Source organism: Anser brachyrhynchus, assembly GCF_964034855.1.
Source record: "Anser brachyrhynchus genome assembly, chromosome: 2".
Taxonomy (NCBI): domain Eukaryota; kingdom Metazoa; phylum Chordata; class Aves; order Anseriformes; family Anatidae; genus Anser; species Anser brachyrhynchus.
Window position 1 is genome coordinate 21,196,259 of NC_137695.1, and position 27,171 is coordinate 21,223,429.

Sequence of the window (27,171 nt, forward strand, 5' to 3'; positions counted from 1 at the left end):
TTCACTTGCTGTGAGTTTGCCAGGACTTTTGCCCTGAATATCATTATGTCTTTGCTCATTTGTAACAGGATAGAATTAATTCACAAGGACAAACGCCTCAGTAAGGTCCACTGGAGCTTCTTAAAGAGATCCTGTGTATATTGGCCTTGTCATGTTCAGTGGAGGAAGTTACTAATGGCTAGTTTCACCTTCCTTATAAATCTGCATACGTCTGCATATTCAGACATTTCTTTCAAATCCTTGTAAGAGGTCTCCTTAACTGTATGAAAGCCTAAATTATCTTTTTAATTTTTTTCTATACGAAGGGTGAATTATCATTCATCCTCAAAAAAAATTATCTTCAACAAATGTTTTTATCCTTTGATTATTGTTCCTTTCCTATTGTAATACCTAAAGTATTACAAGTATTACAAGTATTATCCTCTTTTTTTCTTTCATTTTTTTTTCAACAACAGAAACAACATAAGTGGGATTAGGAAATAAATCTTCAAATCAGCATAAAAATAAAATGTCTGTCTTTCCTTTCACCTAAAAATTTTTGCTTGACTCTTTAGAAATACATTTCAAAATAACAGTTTCCTCCTGTCTGTGAGTCAGTATAAGAGTGCTGAATAAGAACCCCACAATCACCACTAAAACAGACACACTGAATATGAACTTTTTCTTATCGTACTTTTGCTTCAAAATATCTCTTACAATATACTGTATTCTCATGCAACTGCCAAAAAGTATAGTAGGAATATCTCAAAATATTACTTGCAGTAGAAAAGTTTTGACTAGTAATGTCCAGATCTGTTCTGCTAATATTTTGCCTGGTGAGCTTTTGCACTGCTTTTAAACACTTTGTAATTTCAGTTTAGATGGACGGTGATAGATGTTGCAGTCTCTGGATTTTACAGCCTCCATAAATAGCTATAATGTCAACATCTCCCATTTGCATACATGGTGAGGGTTTTTATTTGAAGTATATTGCATTTTTTTCAACCAGTTCAACTGCCCATCATTTTGATTGGATTATTATTCCACATAGAGAGGTTTGTATTAAGACTATATAGTACAACATGAGGGAAAAATGTATTAACTGCAGACAAATTCTCTTAGAAACTGATTTTTTTTTCTAATTACAAGCCTCAACAGAAAAATGTATGCTTGCGTATATTATCCTCCTCATGATCCTGCAGTTTTATTGGTTATATCATAATCTGAGACACTGCTTTAGCAGTATAATACTCTTAAGCTTCCTGAAAGTAAACAGTCAACCCTAATATTAAGAGAAGTCATCAATGATTACATACCTTATCTAAGATTTAAAACAAACAAACAAAAATAGTTTTTTTACCCTTTGGTTGCCATTTTTCTTCCACTGTGATATTCAGAAGGAGGAGAAATTTCTTCCTCATTCTGTCTCAATACAATCATGTTGTTTATTATTGTGCCATTGGTATGCATGGTGTTCTCTCTCACTTCAGCTTTTGTCATCTACCTGGACTACATGATCCTGGTTGGAACTAGATGATCTTTAAGGTCCTTTCCAACTTGAGCAATTCAATAATTTTATGATACGATTCTTATGGTGGAAGTGATGACTAGCTAGAGATGGTTTGCTAAGCTGTGAAACATGAGATGGCAAACTCCTTTGGAGGTCATCTCCTCTCTCTTGTCTTTTCAGCTAATCACAGCAGATCAATAGATCTGCTTCCACCTACATTAACTTAACTTCAAGTTTGATGGAGATATATTAGTATGGTAGTTTGAACTAGCAGGAGAACCTTCAGTATGATTTCCCATGACTACGTATTGGTTAATCAGACCTTATTCTTAAAGACATTGTAAAATAGAAACTCTGATTAGAGTACTGACACACAAATCTTTATAAACAACAAAATGGGTAAACTAGGCTGATCAGTGAAACTATCTAGGATGCAGTACTAATGAGAGTAATGTCTTATAACTCCATCTAGAATTCTTGCCTGCATTAAAAAACAAAACAAACAAACAAACAAACGAGTAAGTATAATAAATCCTTATTCAAACATCTTCCATTTACATTGTCTTTTAACTCCCTTTAAGCTCAGTGGACACAGGGATAATTTTAAATATTAAAATAATGTCTGAAAAGACTAACACAGTAGTATTAGGTGAAAATAAAGGGTCAAGGTCTCATAGTAAGTATAAAAGAAACAGAAAACAAAATTATTCCCAAAACCAAGAGAGAAAGGAAATATTACAGATCATGATCTAGGAAATTCTATATAACACATACAAGTTAAGGCAGTCAATATGTTCACTGGAAATCAAACAGAAAAAATTAATGCAGTTCACCAAAACAATTTATATTCCAAGACTTTATTAGAGACATCGAAGAGAAGGTAACAGCCTTGTGGCAAATAAATTGCACCATTGATTTGAACTTGGATAACGAGCATTTCCTGTACAGATACAGGTAAGCACAAATACACAAACTCCTTTGCAAAAGTTTCTGTTGCATCTAAAATTGGAATATTTGGCCATTGTACTGGAATACTATTTAAATGCCCTGTGGTGACATAGCACACACAGGGAGTTGAAATATACACATTTGCTACACTGATAATAAATTTATGTATTTTATTCACAATAAAAAGGTTTAAAATAGTTTAAAACTTACTTTTACAAGCATTTAGTGTTTTTTCTGGAACATGCAACAAGCAGCATGGCCAATTTTCAAAGAAGGTACCAGTTTTCATTTGTAACTGAATAATTTTAAATAGTTTTTGCTTTCTTTCATGTTTTATGTCATCCCACAATTAGTGAAGAAAATTAAATTTCTAACGAAAACCAATTATATATTCTGTGCCTGTCTACATAAAAAGACAAATAATTTAATACATGCATACTTTTGCATTTTCTTCCTACTTTGTGTTGGTTGCTATTTTTTGGTGGTTATCATTCTATCAGAATTATAGGGTTGCAAACATGTAGCTACCAATACATATGACAGCAAAATAATAAAATAGCTCTGACATGGAGATTGTCAAAGAGAATGGTACTATATGTGAAAAGGGAAAATGGAAAGAAGTTTTGAAAAGTTTTTCTGTGGCTTTTCAGTGAAACATATTTTGGAATAGAAATGGCAAAAGCATTTTTAAGAGACTGGAATTGCAAAAACAAACAAACAAACAAAAAAAAAAAACACAGAGCTGCACTAAGAGGTGCCTGGGAGACACAAGCAGTGGGAGCTCTTTCAGTCTACAAGCCACTCTAACAGAGCCAAACTACTCTGCTGAAGCACATACACCTTAACAGATACCAGGTATTCAAAAGAAGACAAATTTTTGATTACCTTAATCAGAACCTGAATACATCCTGCAGCTTTTGATGACTTAAAGTACCAGAAGCTCATCACACAACTCCTGCTTGACTCTTTCAATCTGGAACTCTTCACATGGGCTTTTTCATCTTTTAGCCCTATTGCAGTGGCCTCAAGATACAGGAATTTTCCTGAAATGAAATTATGTATTCCTGAAAAATTGTTTTTGACATTCAAATTAGATTCCATGACCAAAATTTAGCAATACAAATGCAGAGAGATATGAAACGGTTCCCAAATACGTCCTGTGCTAGTGAACCTCTACCTAGGTTAAAGAATTACCTGATAATTTTCCTTGTATACTTGTTATATCGCGAATAAGCTGGGAACAGAGAATAGTTCCATGTTTCCCAGCTACCTTGATCGCATCTCCTTGTTCAACAGCACTAGTTACTATTTTGACAGTACATCATATAATGCCCACACAGTGATAAATTTCAGGATTAATTTTTTCTGAAAGATAACCTTCAAAATAGCAAGTCAAGCCATAGAAAAATTCATATACTTATAGATCATTGGGTATCCCTAAGGATTCCCATTACTTTTGGCCATCTGTACTCATTATTGTATGAATATTAACTCAGATTTAAATTATTTAGTCAGAGGAAGTTGCAAAAACAGATGCTTACAGTTAATACATTCTGAAACTGATATGCTCCTTGCGTTTTCCATTCCTATTTTAATCAGAAGTATAATAAATTCTGCAAGTTTCAAAATTATTTTTTTCTTTTGTGCAAACAACAAATATATAGTTCACATAACATAACCATTGTATAAACAGCACACTGACAAATTATAACTGCACATCAACTGAATTTTGTATATGAATTATAGATAAAAGCCCCATAGAGTAAAAAAGGTTCTTTCTAACTTTGACACTTCTCTAGCTCATTTACGGCTATAGATGTTTGCCATAATATTAGCGGATGAGAACATTGCTTCATCCCTGAGGCCAAGCATAGTCTTAACAAGTGTAGTGACATCTGAGATAAATATTTTATTTTAAAATATACTTAGAAAACACACATGAAAATTTATTTATTTTTTCCACATCTGCTGTTTTGTGTGTTAAAAACAGCCATGTACATAAACACCATGAGGTATCAAAAGCACACCTTAGCATGATTTTGATGTTTGCTAGGAAGATTTGGCTAGGCTGGACTGAGTGCTTCACATGTTGATGTTTATATTAACACCTATTTCATCCTAGGAAAATGATTTCTGTTTGGAGGGAAACAAACAAACAAATAAAAACCTACCAGTCTTCTTTGGGAGGAAACTTGACTGAGTGAGGGGTAGGCTCAAGATGTAGTATGCTCTGAAAGGTATGATCTGTATGATCTGAAGACTGGGACCAGAGCTGTGGGCTGGGTGTGCTGCCAACTGGTCATGGCTAGCCAAGCTTGGCTAGGAGGTAATCTATTGAAAGTCACTTAATTCCAATGAGAGTGGGATAATTATAATTTTAAGCAAATTCTCAACAATTTAATGTTGAAAACTGAGGCACTAATTAGGGGAGCCAGAAATAAGCAATTGCTAGGTGCAAGTTCAAGAACTGTGGTTTTGGAAGTAAGGGCTGAAATCCCTCTTTCTTTGTACTAGGACCAGAAGGATCCCTGAATAATGCAGTCTCTATCCCATAACAGAAAACTTTAACAATTGAACTGAATTTTGTTTTGGTTCTCTCATGATGAACACACTTATTAAGAGCTATCAGTTCTAACAATACAACCGTCACCTTTAAACTTTTGGCCACAGTAAAGTTGTGAAAAGTGAAATGAATTCTGCTTCAGCGTGACGTTATTGCAGCTTTTTAGTACTTAAAGGTGGCTTGTAAAAAAATGGAGAGCAACTTTTTGCTCAGGCAGACAATGACAAGGGGAAATGGTTTTAAATGAAAAGAGGGGAGATTTAGATTAGAGGTTAGGAGGAAATTCTTTACTCAGAGGGTGGTGAGGCTCTGGAACAGGTTGCCCAGAGAGGCTGTGGATTCCCCATCCCTGGAGGTGTTCAAGGCCAGGCTGGATGGTGCCCTGGGCAACATGACTTACTGGGTGGCATCCCTGCCCATGGCAAGGGGATTGGAATTAGATGATCTTTAACGTCCCTCCAACCCAAGCCATTCTATGATATGATTCTATGATATTTGAGAGCATGATATCAAGACTAAAAAAACATTTTATTCTTTTATTTAGAGTCAGTTCAATATATACAACACAGACATGCATAAATCTGTGTTGTACCAGAACCAGATATTTTAAAAGATAAATAAAAGACAGTCCCTACATATCCTTGGTTTTATTTAATTTTGTCCTTCAGAGGAGTTCATGTAAATATTCAACAAATACTAAATACACATCCTACACCTTCATGCAACCCTGCTGTGGCATATTACATATTAAGATCGTCTGAGCTCAGCTTCAGTAACATCTTTGCCTGGGCTATGGGAACTTCAAAGGCAGAGGAAGAAGGCATGGAGCCTGTAGCAAGAATGAGAAGAGGCTGCTTTGCCAGAACTAGTCAAGGATCTGCACTGTTGCCTGTAAGGGACATCTGTTTATTTAAACATATTTTTTAAAAAATTACCCCAAATTGAACTATAAATAGTCACTGTGGGTAACTTTAAAATTTCAGATAATTTCTTAACTCCTAAATAGCCATTTTCCATCTCTCATCAGGTCACGCTAGATATGAGTAAGGAGAATAAAGAAGGATTTTCCTAAGGTAAAAAAGCATTCACATGTGTACTCTTTAATTAATTCTCAGGGAGAAATTAAAATGTATTATTACCCTTTAAAAAACCTCTCTGTTATAAGTAATTTTGTTGCCACCCAGAAGTACTAATACCCAGTATGCAAAATATTGTATACCAGTTTGTTTGTTTGTTTGCTTGTTTTCCTTATGTTCAGAACAGCATTAGAAACTCTAACATGAACTGGAGCTTCCTGGAAATGAGCTCAGGCTCTGGAGGAGTGGGACCCAGTGGATCTCAGATCTGAGCTACTGCACCCTTGCAGGCTGCAGCCAGATCAAATGCCTCTCTAAACGAATTATCTTGCTGTACTCATAGAGAAATACTTAAAGGAGAAACAATTGAGAATCATTTTTTTTTTCCTAACCTAAAATCATTTTACAAGAGTAATTAATATTTGGATACTCTTACACATGCCATTTATTAAAAATGACACCCTAATTAGACATGTTGCTACTGAAAGGAGGTATGAGAAGATCCATGAAAACAATTACATCTCGTTTGTGAACTGACAACATACCAGTTCTGTTTCCAAGCGTGTGGTCCCTGGGAGGTCTTAGACTTTGAGGTGAGCCGACCCCCAGCACCCAGTCAAAATTGTCTGCCAGGGAATTTTGCCAGCCACATCTGCTGTTCTCAAAGGTGCAGGAAGTGCCGCATTCACTCTCATCTGTATTATCCCCGCAGTTGTCTTCAAAATCGCAGCTTTGTTCTGGTCTGTAACACTTGCCGTTCTGACATTGCCAATAGCCATGTGAGCAGGAGCCTGAAAGGAGAAGAATGGGGGTATCCTGGTGAATCGCACTGCCATGCATCCCAGCAAGGTTACTGGAAGGTTACATCACAGAGAGTTTGATATTTAGGAGGAGGAGGGTGGTCCAGGGCACTTTTATTAAAAGCCTTTGGTTTCCCTGAAGTGCCAATCCATTATCAGTTTATTTCTTTTGTATTTTGTCAAGGGATTGCCTACATAAATGACTGTTTTCCTTGTAAAGCCTTTGAGGGCAAGTTCCAGCCAGGCATTCCTTCACTAACAAAGCTTTCTAGTCTGACTTAATTGCTGACATTCTCCTTTCATGTGGTGTAGGATTAAACCATTCTATTTTAGCTGCAAAGTTGAGCTTAGTTTAGCAGCCCCAAATTGGAAGAAAAAGCTTTTATATTTTAACTACAGAGGTTTGCCTTTTAATGCATTTTTCTTTTGCAAATGAGTTCAGTGGGGTGATGTTGTCCTTTTTGTGCAGTAGTCCTGGCATTATTTAAGGATAGTTCTGCTATTATACAGTTTCAATATTGGAGGACTAATTTCACAGGATCTATTTCCAAGCTTCAAGTTTTCATTTCAGATCAGTTTCTGCAGGTCTCTGATAAAAAGCAGCCCCTACAGTATGTTCTCTAATCAGGAAGGGAGACAAACACAAAATTCTGAGAAGGACTCCCCATTCTCATTTTCCATTGTGCTCTGCCAGAAATAAATGCACAAGCAGAATTTGATTTACAATAGAACTGACACTATATTAGCTCACAGACATAAAATGACAATATGCACATGTATGAAGGTTGTATAAGTACAGGCAGAATTTCAGTTAATTGACGGTAAAAATCACATGGGGTTAAAAATATATTTCCAGTAACACTACCTTAATATAAAGGAGGATCTGATAGACCTAAATGAAATTCAGCTACAGCTGGGCTTTATTATGGGTCCAAAGCAACAGGTTCATTAACAAAAAGAAAAAAAGAGATGGTGTATTCAGCTGGAGAGTTGGCAGCATTCATCTCTAAGACTCTCTTTAGGCCAGAGTGCAAATTGCAAATGACCCAAACTAAGTGAAAGAGAATTGTCACACCCCTTTGCTGCATGCTTTGGGTAAGTTAAAAACAAGACTTGAATCACCAGATGTGCAAACGAGGACTAGACCCTCATTTTAAAATAAATAAATAAATAAATAAATTCTCCTGATAGACATGCTTTAAAAAATAAAATGACTTTTAACAGTTGCTCAAAGAAGGAAGGAAAAATCCTTAACAGAGGGGTGGAAGCCAGAATAAAGCTCTGATATGTACTCAGAAGGGTGAAGAAGATTAGGCAAGGGTTTCTGCAGCTGGAGGCGAGGAAAATGGGTAGGCTCTGAGTAGAAGAAAAAGACCTGTATGAAGTTCATTGTTATAAGTTTATGGAAGCATCAATGTAGTTTTTATTAAACAAAATGTATGAAAATAATCCTATCCAAAAGAATGCATTCGTCATATCAATACATAAGTCAAGGTTTAGTTATTGCAACTTGCAAAACAGTTGAAGTCCATCAGAAACCCATCCTCTCTAACAGTCTGTAGTAGTAAATGCAAACTGCAGAGAAAAGTTATTAGGAAGTATATCTGGCAATCACCTCTATTCAGTTGATATTCCTTTGGAAGGCAGTGCATACCACAAATATTTTGAGGGAAGCAATCTTCAGAATTTCAATTATGTGTGTTGTTCCCCAAAGAAAGTTATAAATTTGTTATTAAATCTCTGCCTAATTTAGATGGCATCAATTTTTAGGAGCTAGTTATTATAACCCTTACATTCTTTTTATGTAATTGCCCTAAGAATTTAAACTTTTAAATTTATTTTCTTCAAATAAGGAATTTAAATTTTAGGATGCAGTCCATGCTTGGAAACCCTTTCCCTTGTTCTTCATCATGATCAATAATTGCATTACCTATTGCATTTTGAGGTCCCTTTATAGCATTGCTTCCAATTTCATGTTGAAAAAAAAGTGAAGTTGAAAAGTGGAACGCTTTGTTATTTGAGGCAGAAGAAAAATCTATCTTGAATCCTGGCATGAATGACTCTATTCAAGCATGTGTAATGAATGATATTACACTGTCTAACTGAGTCTGTAACGTGACATGTTTCTGGATGTACTTCCACAGCATGTTTGTATGCTTTCTGTTTAAATGCCATATTTCTAAGGCATTATAACTGGGCAGGGAACAACTATAAGAAAAGTTTTTTGGAGCTCTCTTCCTTTCCTCTCTACTTTTATTCTCAACCCAAAGAATGCAAACATTATATAGATTATTGTGGGTGTAATAGAGACAATTAATTGAAAGGGACTTCTACCTAAGGCTCAGTAATTTTTTCATCTGAACAGTGTTTCTTAAAAAATTATTAGCATGTAGGCTTTTTCCCCTATGTACTAATTACAACAACACACTAGACTGTAATGGACTCAAAGGATCTCTTAGTGTCTTTCAGATCAATAATCTCCATATTGAGAACTTATACAAAAGAGGAAAAATGCTGCATCGGTCAATAATCCCCTTGTTTTAAATGACCTGAGCAAAATTAATAAATGGAACATCTATATTTTAAAATACTTAATTAGGGCAATCAATAATAACCTTTAATTATAAAGGTGTTTCTCTTAGACTGTGAGAAAAAATTACTCCTGCAAACATCAAGAGAGAAAATAATCCTACTAGCAGAAATAGAGTATGGCTAATCTTCTACATCAATGAACTTTAAAAGGTTTAGAATAGTAATAAAGATAACATGGTATTTACATTGTAGCATTGAAGCAGAACAGCAATGAATTATGGAAAATACATTTATATTAAGAAACAGCATCTGCATATGTTATTTATGTAAACTTCTAACTCTGTCAAGAATGGTTTGTTTCCTCAAAGAAGTAATTCCCGAGGGGGGAAAATATTCTGTAATCTTTGAAACCATATGTTGGGCCATAACAGGACTTTTCTATGAGCTGGATAATTTTTATATCGGTCTATGTCATTAGTACTAACTTCACTGCTTGTTTAGGTTGTGTCTGAGCTGTGTTCTGCATTGTCCTCAGCATAAGACTCCCTTTTTGCATAAGTCCGTAAAAACAAACCAACCAGCCAAACAAACCCACCACATTTCAGTACATACAAATCCTTCCTAAATGTATATATATTTTCTGTAAAGAAAATTAATATAAATTCATGGAAATAATTTATTTTGTGAAAACATTTTTCACTCCCTTCATGTTATATTACTGTAATACCTCACATGATCCATTACCCCTTGCCAAATAAGAACAGTTCAAAGAGGTTAGCCATGGGTTTTTCCCTTTGCACTACCAACAACAAGAAGAAGCAAAAACATAAATTCTTCAACAGAATACTTGTTTCCCAGGCAAAGAAAATTATTACTAGAATTAAGCTTCATTGGCAATGGAGTTCAAAGAACTTGTAAAAGTCACACAAAGAAGTGTGACTCTATGGGGATATTCGCATTGTGACTTAAACTCAAACTATATCTTAACTATAAGTTTTGACTTATCATTTACATCTTCAAGACCATGCAAAGAGACCATCAAAACCTGAGTTTCAAAACCTTCTTGACTGGTGAAACCCGATACACTTTTCTTCACATATGTGGGTAGCCTAATGTACTTTAGCCTATTCAGCAAAGATCCAGAGCTCAGGTTTTCCCAAGGGCAGTACAAGCACTTGGGACATGAAGTACATTCAGCAATGTGAAAGTTATCTGTCTTTGTACATAATAAGAATTATTTATTCATAAAAACAAACTATTTAGATACTCTTTTATCCAGTTTTCCCACATCTTTTCTTTAAATATTTTCACTTCAATAGTTTCCCAGACAGTTCCTAATATACACTCAACATAAAGGAGATCATAAATAGTTCACAGCAAAAGTCATATTTCTCCAGTAATGGTCAACGCGGTCATGTTCAGGAAGTTTCTTTGAAACTGAACATTAGTAAAGGCTCACAAACTTTTGCTCATAAGAAGTCAATAGAGTATGTCGTTTCCCTTTGAGGTGTATTTCCAAAGGTAAGTTGGACAAATTCAAGCAAAAAAAGCCAGACAGCCAAGGTTTTCTAGTTAGTCAATGCATATACTGATTTATTGGCTAGGAATTGTCCTAGGAAATCATAGAATCATAAAATGATTTAGGTTGGAAGGGACCTTAAAGATTATCTAGTTCCAACCCCCCTGTGATGGGCAGGGACACCTCCTACTAGATTAGGTTGCTCAAAGCCCTATCTAAAGTGGCCTTGAACACTTCCAGGGATCTATTTGAAATTTTTATATTCTAGAGATGTATTTGTGGTCCTTCTATTCACTACCAGTGGGTCAAAATGAAAGACGACGATTGATCAGAGGACATAGCATTTATCCTGACATTGAGTACCTGAACATACCATCATTATCTAGATAGCTTATTCTTTGTGAGAAATAAATTAAATTAAATGTAAATAGTATATAATCCTAAATTTTAAATAATATATATATATAAAAGATAAAATGCTACTTTTAAATACTTGTTTGGAGAAAAAACTCAACACATGACAACTGTGGAACCAGCTGCACATGGATAAAATGGAAATATAGACATTAGACTAATTAAAGAAGTCATATAATTACTAATAAAAATGCTGTACAGATGAGGGACAGCTAACAGTGTTTAGCATTTTATGAATAAGTTTCTAAAACAGGTGAACTCCATAAATGTATTATAAACTGATGCAAAACCATCCTTCATTTATTCTTTTGTTTCCTTTGGAAGATTGGGACATTTGATATGAACTTGTTTTCTTCTATTCTCATTTAAAAAGTCATAAGATCTTTAGATGATCATCCTACATCTATGTCCAGAAAAACCTTACGTGCAAAGGTACTATATTTTTAATCACTCAAATTCTCTACCAGTTGTTTATTTCCTCCACAACATATACTTTGTCTTTTATTTCACCATGGTTTTATCTTCATCTTTTCCTTTAAGCAGGCATCAGCTTTTCTAATTTTCTTTAAAATACCATTTATAGCTTTACAATGAAAATCCATTACAAGTTCTTACAAAGTGTTTGCATCTAATTTGTATCTAATGTATCTAATTTCTCATTTTTTAAAACAAATAATTAAAAAAAACTATCGTCATTTAATTTTCACTTGATGAAAAAAAGTTGTCATATTTGTTTGGAATGGCCATGAAAGGTTCCTACAGAATTTGTCTGATTACATACTTACATTGAATGACCACATGGAGCTCAATTAATGTAATTTATCAAAGACAAGCTTAAGAAATATCTTTATCATGTTTTGTAATTACCTATAAAACTCTGTTAATATACCTGTTAATAACCTATAAAGTACTCTGTTAACAGAAAGCACTAATCTCATAGAAAACAACAACAAAACCAAAACCCAACAAGATCCAGTGTTGGAAAGTTGAAGTTAGTGAAAATCAAAATAAAACAAAGAGATTAATTAATTACTGAACAGATAATGGAGGACTGTGATAAATTCTCCATCATTTAAGGTCTTTAAATCAAGACTGAAACTTTTCCCTAGAAACGTGCTTTAGTTCAGCTAGAAATTATTGAATAAATCTTGAAATTCACTAGATAAAAACTTAGTCAGTTTAAGAGGAGGTCAATTGAGGTATTAATAATAATGTTTTTTGGCTTAAAAAGTCAAAGAACAGTTGCATACCTTAACTTGCTTATATAATTATAAGAATGTATAAGAGATGAACAAAATGCTAATCCATGCCTAAAGTTTCTACAAATACAGATGAAAATCTCACGTTTCTCCATGAGATTCCAATCTTCTTCAAACTGGGCTTCTATAGAACTTTTCTTACTGGAAACAAATTAAGTATAATAATTAAACTGATAAGAATATATAAGATCAGAATGCCTAGAAAATTGCAAAACTGATTGTGTGTGGGATAACACTAGCAATGTCACTTGTCATAAGTATTTAACACTTAATTTTCATAATTTAAATGATTCTTTTTCAGATCTTATGGTATTTCAGCATTGCTTTAAATTCACCAGGAAACTAAATCTTGCTTTAGAACCACAGGAAATTGATTGATGATGAGCATATTCCAAAAGTTTTTAAACCAGTACTTCTTAAACTGCTTGTATTTAGTTGTATTATCTATGTTTTCCACACTAAAATCCAACTCATATGAATGGGAATAGTCAGTTCTCAGAATAATATATTAGTAGGCTAGAGAAATTAGATCTACTTCAAAATATTTTATTTGCACTCACATGGCTAGAAATATACCTGTTCTTAAATCAAAGCTGGAATTCCTGTAGAACTATAATATTGTATAGAGGTCAGAGTAATTAATCAGCAGACTAAGTCTGACATCCCAGGAAAAGGGGATATCTGGATAACTTAGATCTCTGTTTTACTTTTTCCCCTGCAACAATTACTGTATTATTATTCTTGCTCTGAGTTGACATTATTGGCTGAATTGTATGTCACTAAAAAAAAAAAAAAAGTTAACAAGAACATCTCTCCAATATAACTGAAGGACACAGAGTAAAGTGCTCTGTTGATGATGCATAGTAGTAATGACAGGAACAGCACAGGAACGTGAAAAATACATCTCGCTTCAAAAGCAAAGCTTTGGAATTTACAAGAATTCTTAAAGGCTTTCATAAGTTGAAGTGCTGGAAATAAAAAAAAAAAAAGACTTTAAACCTACTATACATTATCATCTCTTTCTCAGAAATGCTTTTTTTTGGATTGAGTGGAAAACTTTGAATTTTAAGTTTTTCTCAGTTGATTTCTTACGTTTCTGCTTCCACATGTAAACACAAGAAGATTCCATTCAAATAATCAGATCCAGTAATATTCATCTTCAGAATCACTAACAGTCAAAAAATCCAGCAGGAAGGTAGCCTATCGCTATTCCACTTCATAACCTCTACTGATTGCAGAGTACTGAAATATCTACAATTTTTGCTTTGTTCTGTTTGCTGGTACTTTATTGTTACTCATTAGAAAGGGATTGCCAGTCACTTAGCTGCAGCCGGTGGAGAGGAGCCCACGCAGGAGCAGGGGGGCTGGGGGGAGTTGCCGCCCACATGTGGGGGACCCATGCTGGAGCAGTTTGCTCCTGATAGATGGACCCTATGGTACTGTGAGCAGGTCTTGAAGAGCTGCTGCCTGTGGGCAGCCCCTGCAGGATCAGTTCGGGAAGGACCGCATCCCGTGGGAGGGACCCCACGTGGAGCAGGGGCAGAATTGACTCTGAAGGAGCGGCGGAGATGAAGTGTTAGGGACTGACCGCAACCCCCATTTCCCGTTCCCCCATGCCACTTGGCAGGAGGACGTAGAAGATGGTGGATGGGGGAAAGTGGTTTTAATTTGCTTTTAGTTTCTCACTGCTCTAGTCTGCTAGTGATAGGCAATACATTATATTAATATCCCTATGCCGAGTCTGTTTTGCCCATGATAATAGTTGGTGAGTGACCTCCCTGTCCTTATCTGAACCATGGAGCTCTTTCCATCATACTTTCTCTCCCTATTCCTTTGAGGAGGGGGAGCGAGAATGAAGTTGTGGCAGAGTTCAACTGCCCAGCAGGGTAAAACTGCCACTCCACTCCATATACTTTAAGACATATCAATTCTGTGACACATTAGGGTGCTTTGCTGTGTTTAAAGTTATGAGAAATCCTCAAGAATAAGAGGACCTTATGGCAAGATGGTGGGCATCAGAGCCTCTTCGTATTCCATTTATTGGATATACCATAGGCAGGACAGGGGAAATCTAAAAGCACTATTATAAAGAATAAAAGCATCAGTCTAAAGTGCTTAGGTGTATGTGAATATGCATTCACTCAAAAAACAACAACAACAGTTTTTGACTAGTGGAGTTCTCATTGGCTATTTTAATCTCCTCCATTATTACAGTACTAATAATACTAATAATACTAATTAGTACTATAGTACTAATAATACTAATACTGTCAAGCAGTAGAAATAACACATACTTTCTCATGTTGCTTGAGTAATTCTAAACATATTTGGTCTATAAAACATATTAGCAAGTCAGCTTAAAAGGAAATTCTCAGTGAATCTCTTCTGGTAAATCCTGGTAAATCAGAAGAAACATATGCCTGGGTTCACTAAGAGAGACTCTTTCAATTGAAATAGCATTAAGACTGTTTTGTTCCTTGCCAGAAAACTAAAACAAGACACTAGCATGTTTTAATGATTATTCCAGTTCTAATAGGGTGGGTTAAGTCTCATATATATATATATGTATGTATGTATATATATATATATATATATATATATAAAGGAAACCCTAGGAAAGTTGCTGTCTATGGATAATGTGAACAGGAATATAGCAAATCTTATACACAATATTCCCTTTACAAATCCAAGCAGAAATTTAGAACTTATCTTCTTGAAGGAAGACAAAGAAACAAAGACAGAAAAGCAATCCATGTGTACTTTGTAAGCAAAAGGTTTTTTTCCAGAAAAAAAAATAGTATTCATCATATGCATTTACTACCTTGAGAAAAATTAAATACTGATCTTAAAAGCTTAAATCACTTACTTGAGTCAACTCCTAGAAAATAAAAGGAATTAAAATGAAATTAAATTTAGGTTTGCAATACATTAAGCCTAAATATTCCCAGCTTGAACTCCTTAGCTAGAACACAAGCAGAAAAAATGTTGCTTATATACAAAATCCAAAATACTTAAATATGTTCAACACTTTAGAATATTTTATTTATTTGAGACTTTTAAATATTTAAATATTTTGGTTTTGCATATGCATTCTCATATCAAAGGCCTAAACTCATTCTGTACCTCCATGCTCTCTCCACCACACAAGTCAGAAAAAAAACACCCTGTGCTCACGTGAGGATATCTTGGTTCATCAGCTCTGGGATGAAGCCAGTAAAGTTGCCTTCTGAAGACCTCCAGGCTTGACTTGAACTTGAAGCATGTGCTTTACAAGTACAGCTCAACAAGTCACCTAAACTGTGCTGTATAACTGTACACTGAAACCTTGCCCGAGCAGCTAATTGTTACAGCGTTTGGATCAAAGCCAGGAGTGATGAGTAGCTGATGACATCTCTGCCTTAGAGCCCATTGTGGTTTAGTTATGACCTCCAGTTTAATGACCTAATTGCTATTTGCTTGCTATAGGGTTGAAGGAGGTAATATTAATTTCCATTTCCTGGTGTCTAGTGCAGAACAATACTGTGCACAAACTCTGAACAGCTGCGATAGGTCAGAAGAGAACTTATGTAACACCAAAGGAAAGCTTGGCAGTCAGTTATCTACACGTATTTGATGATGTTGTAACTCAAGCCAGAGGAGAGATCTAGCTGAACTGGAATATGTGATCTCTTCACATTCTCCACTGTACTCCAAGTTGTTGCCCAAAGCATACGGTGTAAGGGGACCTGCAGTGCATTGATGAATCTGTTTTGTACAATTTGCCAGAGCTGCTGGACTGTGCTCAGTAAAAGTGACAGGTGGAAAATGCTTCCCTCAAGTCCCACACAAAGCCTGGCCTACCAGCTCTCATTTACAATCACATCCCTGACTCTTGAGGCCAGAGGATGTTCTCCTGGTTGGATCAGACCTAGGTGAGAAAAAGTGATGGACATGGAGTCCCAGGATCTGAGCACCCCTGGTTCCTCATCTAGAAGGAGCAGAATAAACTGCTTTTAGGAACACCTTTTCTGGTAAATAACAGTATGGAAGTAGACATAGTTTAAGCAGTAAAGTACAAAATAGTCACTGAGTGTTAAGTGTCCTCAAGATTATATTAAGACCTCAGAATTCTCTTCCAGGAACTGATATTTTCATTAACAAGTTAGACGCTATGAGGTGGTTCAGAAAAGTCTTTAAATTGGCATAAGTCCAGTGTTCAAAGGGGAAGATATTGAATAACGTATATGTATTATTAGTTTGGGATCACTACCAATTATGAATACCAATCTCAACACTTTAATCAGTGTTAAGATTCAACAATATAAACATGTAAAATACAAAGGAAACCTCAGAGAAATATCCTTAGTGATGTACAGATGGATGTACAGAACTGCAGTAAACATAATTTGGTGAGAAATCCTATAAACAATTTCAGAATTTAAAACCAGCTCTATTTAAACTCTTCAGCAATACTTGAGTAAGAGTCAGGTGTAGGCTAAACTAAAAAAGTCCCAAACTGATTAAACTGAATCTCATGGCACCTATAAATCCTTCATCTCTCGTTGCTCAGAACGAATAAGTTTCGGGATTACTGCATTCACCAGATGATATTACAGAACTTTCTATCTATCTCAGACAGAATGCTATAGTGAGCTGAAGAGAACAAGATGATTAAAAGATTTTATTGATGCCTTGACCAGGCTTCCACATACCTTTGAGCCTCCACTAGAAAGGTCAATAGGAAAATGAAAAATGTGTTATGCTTTGTGAAAGGGAAAGATACCAACCAACTCTAATCATTCAGTATCTCAAAGAAACATATACCTTCTAATATAGTCAGATTTTCCCTTTCCTCTGTGTAACAGTCATGTTTGTTATTGGACAATGAAAGTGAAGAGGATGAAAACTATATTTATGAAGTTAGCTTAAGTAGTTTGAGGTGAGATTCTGCAAGTAAAGGTTGTATTAGGAACCTGTATATTCCAAATGTCACTGGTACTGTTAACATCTCCTAATGTGATTAAGTAGTTCTGCTCCTTCTGTTTCTCCAGAACAATATATTTTATCACTAAAACCATTAAGACAAAAGCAATTTTTATTGATTACCCCCATTTATATCCTCCAACCTAGCACAATGATTTATTTCCCAGAGCGACGATAGCTCTATTAATTGTACCTCAATTCAGCATGCATTCATCTATAGCGGCACTTTTTGAGGCACACAAGCTTAACAAATGACTGAACAAGGAAAGAGCAGAAAAGTTTACGATTGGAAAGAGAGCCCTCATGAAACTGTGTTATTCTACTTCATGGGAAACTGGGTCTTAAAAGAAAACACTCAAATCACGAAGGCCAGTTCAGTGTTATAAAAGGTAACAACATCAAGCAATTCCTCTTCCTTCAATATAACCAGTAACTTTCTCCATTGTTGCTACCAGAACACTATTTTTTGGTCTTTATATAAGGAACATTTTTAGCATCTAGCCTAAATTTACGTATGATCAGTTCAGATGCACTCATTCCTTTGCAAGCTCTGCCATTCAGCTGTTCTCTCCTGAGAAAGGAAGGTAAGGGAAACAAACAAACAAAAAAGTATAAATAGATCTGAAAATTAACGACCAATACTCATAAAACTCATATTTATCTGACCCAAACTTTCACCTGCAAGTCCCACAGAAGCTAAATACTTTCTCAGAATATTCTTTTGAAGCCTAGCCAACACTAGCCAACTTCAACATATGGAAGAATAATTCTATAGCTATGGCTGTGACAAAGTCATTAGAATTCTGTGTCATTCTAATGTGTGATGAATTAGGTCTCATTAGTTCGAAGTTAAGAATCCAAATTCAAGATTCTTTTTGCATCCAAAATATATCTCTCAGTCTTTCCAAATTGACAAATCAGTAGATGATGCTTTGTATGCACCGTACGGAACTACAACACCAAATACTAACTTGATAACCAAGCTCTCAAATTAGCAGTTCTAATTCATAGAACTTTTTATCTCCACTAAGGTGCCAATCCTCTCTCAGAATTCAAGAGTTCAGTCCTGGGTTGTTCCTCAAGGACAGAAGGCAAGAATTATGATCTCCTTTGGTTAAAGCAGCCTTACTACTTTAACTTCATGACTGAAATAGCTTTTTGACCGATGTATATCATCTACCTGGAAGTTATTCTCTTGGGAATTTGCATTTGGATGCATCTGAATGTCTCCTAAAAGTCACTATACAGAATCATGTAAGAATCTTTCACAGAAATTGATTCCAGAGGGAGTAAATTGTCTGATGTACATGAATCCATCTCTGGCCCTGCCTGGCACAGAACAGCAATATCTCTGGTACAGAAGGGATCTTTTCCTCATTGTATAAGGAGGGAGACAAAATGTTCACTTAAGATAGCACAGATAGGACTACTCTTATGAAAAAAAAATACATTGACATTCTGGGTCTCATTCACTGAAATTGACGGAAACTTTTTCTTAATGCAACACCTTGTACTAAATCATCCGCACGTTCCTCACATAAAATAGATTGCTTTTTTTTTTTTGTAGAAAAACATTTCTTAAGTCAGCTTTTATCAGTCTAATAAAATAATTTGTGATATCACATCTTTTAATGCTTTTTCATTCTCTATCCAGTTACACAAAGTGCTCCGTATAACGCTGAACAAAATATGTGCTTATAAACTATATTGTTCAACAAGTGTAAGCACACATTCAACCAGTGAAAAGGTCTGAAATGAAAAACAATAAAAATAAAGCAGTAAAGTTAACTTTAAATTTATTGGATGACAACAAGTTTTTCATGCAACCCTGCATGATCACCAATACCTCCTTAAAAAACACGTAATAAATGGAGAATGGGAAAATATCATATTGTACACAACTGCAAAGACAGCTATTACAAGAAAGATATTTGGCTGTTATTGTGCTATCAGCAGGCCTTGTAATTTAATTTGGCTTTACAGAATAACATTTACTACAAATATTACCCTGGAAACCTTTCTGTCAAATAATACTCTTCTATTATTTGACAAAAGATTTAAATTATTCTTTAGTTATACTCAAGCTGAGATGTAATACCTGAGATTTAATTGCTTTAAGGTAAAGATGTCATAAATTTGAAACTTTATGCGGAAAATTCATAAACACTTTACCAAGATTAGGAAAAAAAAAAGTACTACAATACTAGGTATCTGCAAAAAAAAAAAAAAAAAAAAAGGCAGTGCGGGATAAATCACACAGAATATTAAAGATATTAAAGTCTACCATTATTTCAATTGCATTAAAGTCCTTAAAAGAAATAGAGAGATCTTCAAAGCAAATGCAAATTAAACAGGAAAACATGTTTGAAGGACTTCTCCCATACCAGCTATAAATTAACCCTAACCTCTTCATTCCTATTATTTGAAAGCCAATATTCTGAATTTTTATATTCTCCTCTGCAACTAGTCTGGTATCAACCATCATCCTCAGCCCCTGCCATGAACCTTGTTGCATGTGGACACCATACCTGTCATCTGTCATCTGAGTAATAGTGGATTAATGCAACTGAAGAAATTTTACCTTGAGCTTTCCTTCCCTGAATTTGCCTTATATGTCCACAAGTAATTTGCACAGTAATATTGGAGGTGTTACTTTCCATAGTATTACCTGCCAGAGACCATTCAGTCTGAGTTTAATGTCTTGAATCTAAATTAGCATCTTGAATCTAAATTAGTGTCTCCTTAATGTCTGTCTTGAATAACTGCAGCATCCAGGTGTGGGGCAATGTTACTGCAGTTCTGTATGCAAAAATGGCTTTGACCTGGTCAGAGCAGAAATAAATGAGGGACTGAAGGCCTGAAGTGACACCCTGCAAAAGCAGATAAAAAGCAAGAGGATTTCAAAGGGAGAAGATTGGAATAGAAGGTTCTAATGAGAACAAATTAAAATAATAATATTAAAAAAAAAAAAAAGTCATCTCTTTGCTAGATGTATGAAAAAGGGAAATGTTAATACAGCCACTCCAAGTGGTAGGTTGCAACCACTGAACATGACCAGAAGCAGACGTCAGAGGGAGAGTACCTCATGCACTGCCACCCTACAACTGCTTAAGCTACAGCTAAAGGAATGTGTGTCACATCCCAGATGAGATGCTGCACCAATGTTATGATAAATAGTCTCTGAAGCTGTCAACTTAACTCCTCAATGTCACATCACTTGGCAGTCATTTCTGCTTAAGCTAGCAACAAAGCAAATCAGAAATAATTTCTGGTAAGTATAAACAAGTGTAGGAAAAAGAGACTGATAGGAGATGAAAACAAAACCAAGTATGTGAAAAAGAGTTCTAAAATAAAAAACTTAGATAACATTCAGCTCACAGAAAGATAGACATTTATGCTCATGTGTAGGCAAGCTGTGTCTAAATTCCCATTAAAACTGATTGGGATCTAGTTGGTATAATCATTGGATTTCAAAGAGTGATGACATCAAGCTAAAATAGAAACCTAGAGTTTTATTTGATTCCCCACTCATAGAGCATCTCAGAATATGTAAAATATTCTTCCTCATCAGCAGCTGCTACACCTGAGGGCATAGGCTTTCCATGTATCCTTTGCTACACATCTGTCAGCACTACAGAGATTTCTCCTGAGTGGCTGGGCAGCAAAAGAGCAATATAGTATACTGTCTATAATTGGAATTTAGATACATAACACATTGAATCACATGTAGACATCTGATTTAAGTCTTGGAGCTCAATCCCACCCTAAATATTTCAAGTCTTATATAAGCCTATAAAATTTGGATTTACTTTTTGTAAAGATTCATTATGCACATTAAGCTGGTTTTATTTATCCCTCTCCTTTGCCCCAACTTTATTTACACTCAGAGACCTAAAAATGCAACACAACAATATGAGGGATTTCCTCAAACAAATAAGTATTTACTAAAATGGAAAGGCAGAGAAAGAACCTTTCATCTCTCCATTTCACTAACATATTTCCTACCTGGTCTGGCAAAAAAGGAAAATCTACAGGTTTTTCGTTGTTGTTGTTTTGCGTGCGCTTGGTGAAAAGCATGTGACCTCAGTCCTTCCACCTTTTTGTTCTGGAGGACAGCTTCTATGATTATTGGTGACATATCCTTTGTCTGTGTTCTGGGTTAGCTGGAAGTTTCCACATATCAAAAAGCACTTTCTCAATTTCCATTTCTTCAATCTCTTCTGCCTGTGTGAAGCACGTTAGGTGATCTGACTTTTGATCGGTTGAGCATGGTATTTCCACATTCAGAAATGCCTTGAGCATTTTGACTGCTAACACATCTTTATACCACTTATTTAACTTTATCTACCTGACCACTAAACCCCAAACTAGGCAGGTTAGGTATCTTTTCTGAGAGCTACAGTATCATTTCACTTGGGAGACATAGTCTGTTGAAAAGTTTGAGAACAAAATAAATCCCCTAATGAAAATGAAGCTGTGCAGTGAAGTGACTCTACTCTTCCTTAATGTAAAGCACAAAATATAAACTGAGCTTCCAAATAACATTTACAAATACCTAGTGAAAAATAACATTTTTGTTTTCTCTCTGATATGTATAATACTGAAAATGCAAACACTTTGATTGAGGAAGTAAAACACAGTCTGGATTAACTATTGATAATGTGTGTTGAGTAGCCTCTTCAAATTGTTGCTACAATTAGAGAGGGAGAGAAAAGAAATATGTACATGCCTGCAGGCTTAACCACACATGGAAATCTTGTTCCAGAATATCTAGATATTTGAAAAGCCCAACAAAGATACACTTCACTAAAGATAAACTAGGGTTAGATACTGTGATATTTAACTTTTCTTTCAGAAAACAAAACAAAAACAACTACAACCAAAAAAAAACCCTCTTTACACTCTTTATACTTCTAAGAATATCCTATATTGCAGCATTATTTCTCTACCTGTATGTGTGTAAGAGAAAAATAATATCTAGACTCTAGTAAGAGGAATCGTTTAGTCAGTCCTTGGAATGTAAAGGGTTAGAGCTTTCATGTTCTTGGTTTACCCAGGCAGAAGCAGGCTTTGCAGATGGAGTATGTAACACATAAGGAAAGGCCCGAGCTAATAGTGCCAGCATCACTTACAGTCCTGGAAAAGTTTAAAATACTAAAAAAAAATCTTCTAACTTAGTCTTCCCGGTAAGGTGAAAATAAGAGTGGGATTCTTTAACAGGGAGTCTCCTTTATAAATATACTATCAGGAATCACACTTCGCCATTTCAACATGCTGTGTCACCTGCTGCTTAAGAAACTCATTCTATCCTTGAAAAAACATTTCTCCTGACCTGACATTTATTTATTTGACTGTTTCTGTTGGGTTTACGTGGCAAGGTTTTTGAATGCAGGTGTGGCTTAGAAGAATCTAAGAAGCTGCCTCATGTGTGATTAGGGCCAGTTTCATCTGTCTCCAAAAGGGACCTGCTGCTGGCTGGAGTTGAATCAATAAGCAAAGCTGTGTGCACCTCCGTGAGAGCAGATTTAAGAAAGGGAAAAACAAACAAACACACAAACAAACAAATAAAAACTGCTGTTCAACAACAGCTGGGAGAGCGAGGAGTGAGAACCAGCCCTGCAGATAAGAAGGCTAGTGCAGAAGGAGGGCAGGAGGTGCTCCAGGCAGGCAGCGCTCCAGGCAGGCAGCAGCAGTTCCCTTGCAGCCTGTGGAAAGGCCCCTGGTGGAGCAGGCTGTTCCCCTGCAGCCCATGGGTCCCACACGGAGCAGATCTCCACGCTGCAGCCCGTGGAGGAGCCCCCGGTGGAGCAGGTGGATGTGGCCTGGAGGAGGCTGCGGCCCATGGAGAGCCCCCGCAGGAGCAGGCCCCGGGCCGGAGCTGCAGCCCGTGGAGAGGAGCCCACGCAGGAGCAGGGGGCCTGGGGGGAGCTGCCACTCGTGGGAGACCCGTGCTGGAGCAGTTTGCTCCTGGGGGATGGACCCCATGGTACGGAGCCGTGTGGGAGCAGTTCTTGAAGAGCTGCCACCTGTGGGCAGCCCCCGCAGGATCAGTTTGGGAAGGATGGCATCCTGTGGGGCAGAGAGTGACTGTGAAGGAGTGGAGGAGACAAAGCCATGAAGGAGTGACAGAGATGAAGTGTTATGGACTGACCACAGCTCCCATTTCCCATTCCCCTGTGCTGGTTGGGGGGAGGAGGTAGAAGAGGGTGGATGGGGGGCGGGAGGTGTTTGCTTTTAGTTTCTCACTGCTCCAGTCTGTTAGTAATAAGCAATAAATTACATTAATCACCCTATGGTGAGGATGTTTTGCCTGTGACGATAACTGGTGAGTGATCTACCTGTCCCTATCTCAGTCCTTGAGCCCTTTACACTGTATTTTCTCCCCCTTTCCCTTTGAGGAGGGGAGAAGTGAGACAGCAGTTGTGGAGCTCAGCTGCCCAGCTGAGTAAAACTACCTCACTGTTCTGTGACACATTTCACAGAAACACATCTGTGGAGGCCCAAGAGCTAAGGAAAGTTCTGGAGATTTTAAATTGTTCTGCAAAAAAGAAAAACAAGTGCTGACAGTGCCCTATCTCCAAGGACCTTAGATGACATTAATCATGGTTTCTGTCCACTTTCCAGAGTTGTAATCAGTTACGGGACAAATCTAGGCTCTGCTCTGACTGCTGAGTTCACAGACCTGCATTTAATTCACGTCTCTGTCTACCTAATGCAGGGAAAGCCTTTATCCACTGTGATGTTTCAGATAACATGTTTTGCCACATTCTATTGATAAATTAAACATGTCAACATTATAATTGAGAATTTTAGTCTAGTTTCTCATTTTTGTTGAGTTACCTGCAAAAGTGCAGCATAAAAATCTACTCTAACTGCTAGTTTTTGGTTGACTAGCTCGAGCCCCCATCAACTGAGATAGGGAACACATTGTTTCCTTTGCAATAAGAATCTGTGATGATTATACCTTTTCCAAGGGACAACTCTGATGGATTCCTTATACCTTAATCCTGGTTCCGTCGCTGACTCACTATGCAGCCTGAGGCAAGTAACTCATACCGCCTCAGGCTTCTCCAGTGTAAAATAAAAACAGTAGCATTTACTTCACTTTTAAGTAATAAAAAGAGTACACATATAACTAAGAGAAAACTGCAAACAGAAATGAATCCTAACCTGAACTCCTAATAACACATTTACAACATTAGGAATGAAAAAAATAAAATAAAATTGCTGTTGACAGTAAAATTATCAAAAGTCTGTTTAACTGAGAACATTGATGCCTATACATATATATAGGTAAACCTCTATATTATATATGTATATTCTGTCTACAAAACTTCAGGAGCATATCAGAAGTTATGAGTATTCTTCATAGGCTTACTGTTTGTTTGTTTGTTTGTTTGTTTCCCCATCACTGGTTTTAAAGTGCTTTAAATATTTTACCTTATTTAATGTCCTCCTCTCTCAGACAATGGTCAGGACTGGTTGCTTCAAAGGCAGATATAAATTCTTTGTTATTCAATTTGTTGTACATAAGGAGACATTTTTTTCTTCTTTCTGTAGGACACCACATTATGCACAGAAGCATAAAATGTGATTTTTCTTATATATTAATTAGAGTAACTGCCAAGGTTATTTCTATTAATATGTCTGTAAGATTTTACAAACCTTTTATCTGCAAGAGTGATTTAAGCAACATCTCTTGCTCTTTATATTACATGCATTTGGGGGTAATATCTCAAAATGATTTTGGCAAATCTGATTCAATGACACATTTTTTTTCCTTTGCATTTATTTTCATCTTTAGATTTGTTGCCAAAATCTCTCTCTCTCTATTTTTTTTTATGAATTAGACATTTGTACTAGAATGATTCAAAAACCTGCTTAAAAACAAAGAAACCCACAGCCTTAGACAAGGCTGTATTCTTTAATGTCTACTCTTGAAGGACCAGAAAAGTTCATGAGCAATGAAATAAGAAACTTTGCTAGTGATAGGAAAGTAGCCAGGGTGATATGGGCTACACACAGCACCACTGCAGGACACAAGCAAAACATGATATTCTTCCATACTCTATTTATAGAGTGAGGAGTTGATAAGTGCCAGCCTAAAATGATGCTTATTTTTTCTCAGGCACAGTGTTTTAAGTGGCTCTCATTGACTTGCCACTTCAGCATCACTGTTGCTAAGTAGCATCATGAGGACAGTTTACAGCATGCTGTCAGTCTACAGAAAATGACAATGCTAAATTTGAAAATGATTTTTTTCTAGTTGTCCAGCACACTCTTTCAGCCTTTAAGCATTACGTTTTATTTGTCCAGAACAAAAATACCCCCCATTCAATGTATATTTGTATATGTTTAGAACTTCAAAGAGTTGGCATACAGTCAGGGGACAATCCTTCTGAAAAGTCAGAATCCCTGTCCCGGGTGTGCAGATACGTATATTTTTTTATCTCTATTCTGTTTAGTCCTTACACTATACACATTGCGTAGCATGCTATAGCATTCTGTGTGCAGAAATAACAAGCACAGGACACCTTGTTACTGCTCATAAGACTCAGAAGAATCTTGCTTGACATAATACAGTAAATTCTGAATTAAAAATAAATAACCAAACAAATAAGAATAGTATTATTTTTTTTTTCCATGTGGCTTGTTGAGTTAGTGGAAAATCAATTGCAGATTGCAGGTATTTCATAAAAACTACAAAGCAAGCTCTTAAAACAGTGAGAACAAAAAGTGCTGAACAGCAAAATTCATTTGGGTGCACAGAAGGGGTAAAAAGCATTAGGACAGTTGCTATTCACCGTGCTATTTTGAGTACCTAAAATGAAGGAAACTTTCTTTGCCAGACCTGAAAAAAAGGAAACAAATATCCAAATATAGAAGAGAGAGCATATTAATCAGATGGATAAATAAGTGTCCATATCAATTCTGCATTGTCATGGAAATAGATGCCAAGAACTATGAATCTCTGAGATAAAACATTTCAATTTTCTTAGCCAATATTCTCTCCAACTAAAGACAAGAAAACAGATCTTCTGCATCCTCAGAAACTTTTAACAAATTTGAGCAATAGATATAAGTGTTTCACTTTTGGTTAAAGCCTTTTTGTCTCTGCATATAAACAGAGAAGTCTAGGAGTCCACATTTTTGCATCTGATCACCACATCCATTTTAACTGTCTCTAGTTATATAGTTAGATCAGAGCTCTTTGCATAGCCCCCAGTTTGCTACTGTACAGAACATTTCTGTATGCAGGAGTAGATTTCATACTCTGATTTCTAAGCCCCCATTTCAAGCAGTTATCCAAACAGACGTCACTGTTAATTACAGAATCACAGAATCATCTAGGTTGGAAGAGACCTCCAAGATCACCTAGTCCAATTAGTTGCTGTAAGTTGGAAGCCTCAGTAGTTAATGTAAATTCTTGTCCAGGACAAGTAAAAATTGTTGACATAGAAAAGACGGTATGTTATAAGGATGATTTTAGACCATTATCTTAAAGTGTTGTGAATCTACAAAGTTCACAAAGTACATCTTAGATGAGCTACACCAAGAAATCAGTCTCTGGTGGCTTTTTCCTGAGATTTTAGTAGCTTTTTTATTATA

The 27,171-nt window shown here is 36.1% G+C and overlaps 1 protein-coding gene across 1 annotated transcript in view; it reads right to left on the minus strand.

Moving 5' to 3' along the window:
* MALRD1 (MAM and LDL receptor class A domain containing 1) overlaps window positions 1-27,171 on the minus strand; it is a 271,441-nt gene that overhangs the window by 127,502 nt on the left and 116,768 nt on the right. The window contains exons 26-27 of the mRNA XM_080581229.1: window positions 6,622-6,867; window positions 3,323-3,480 (exon numbers count right to left, since the gene is read on the minus strand). Coding sequence (XP_080437355.1) covers window positions 3,323-3,480; window positions 6,622-6,867 — 404 coding nt within the window. The remainder of the gene's footprint in view (window positions 1-3,322; window positions 3,481-6,621; window positions 6,868-27,171) is intronic.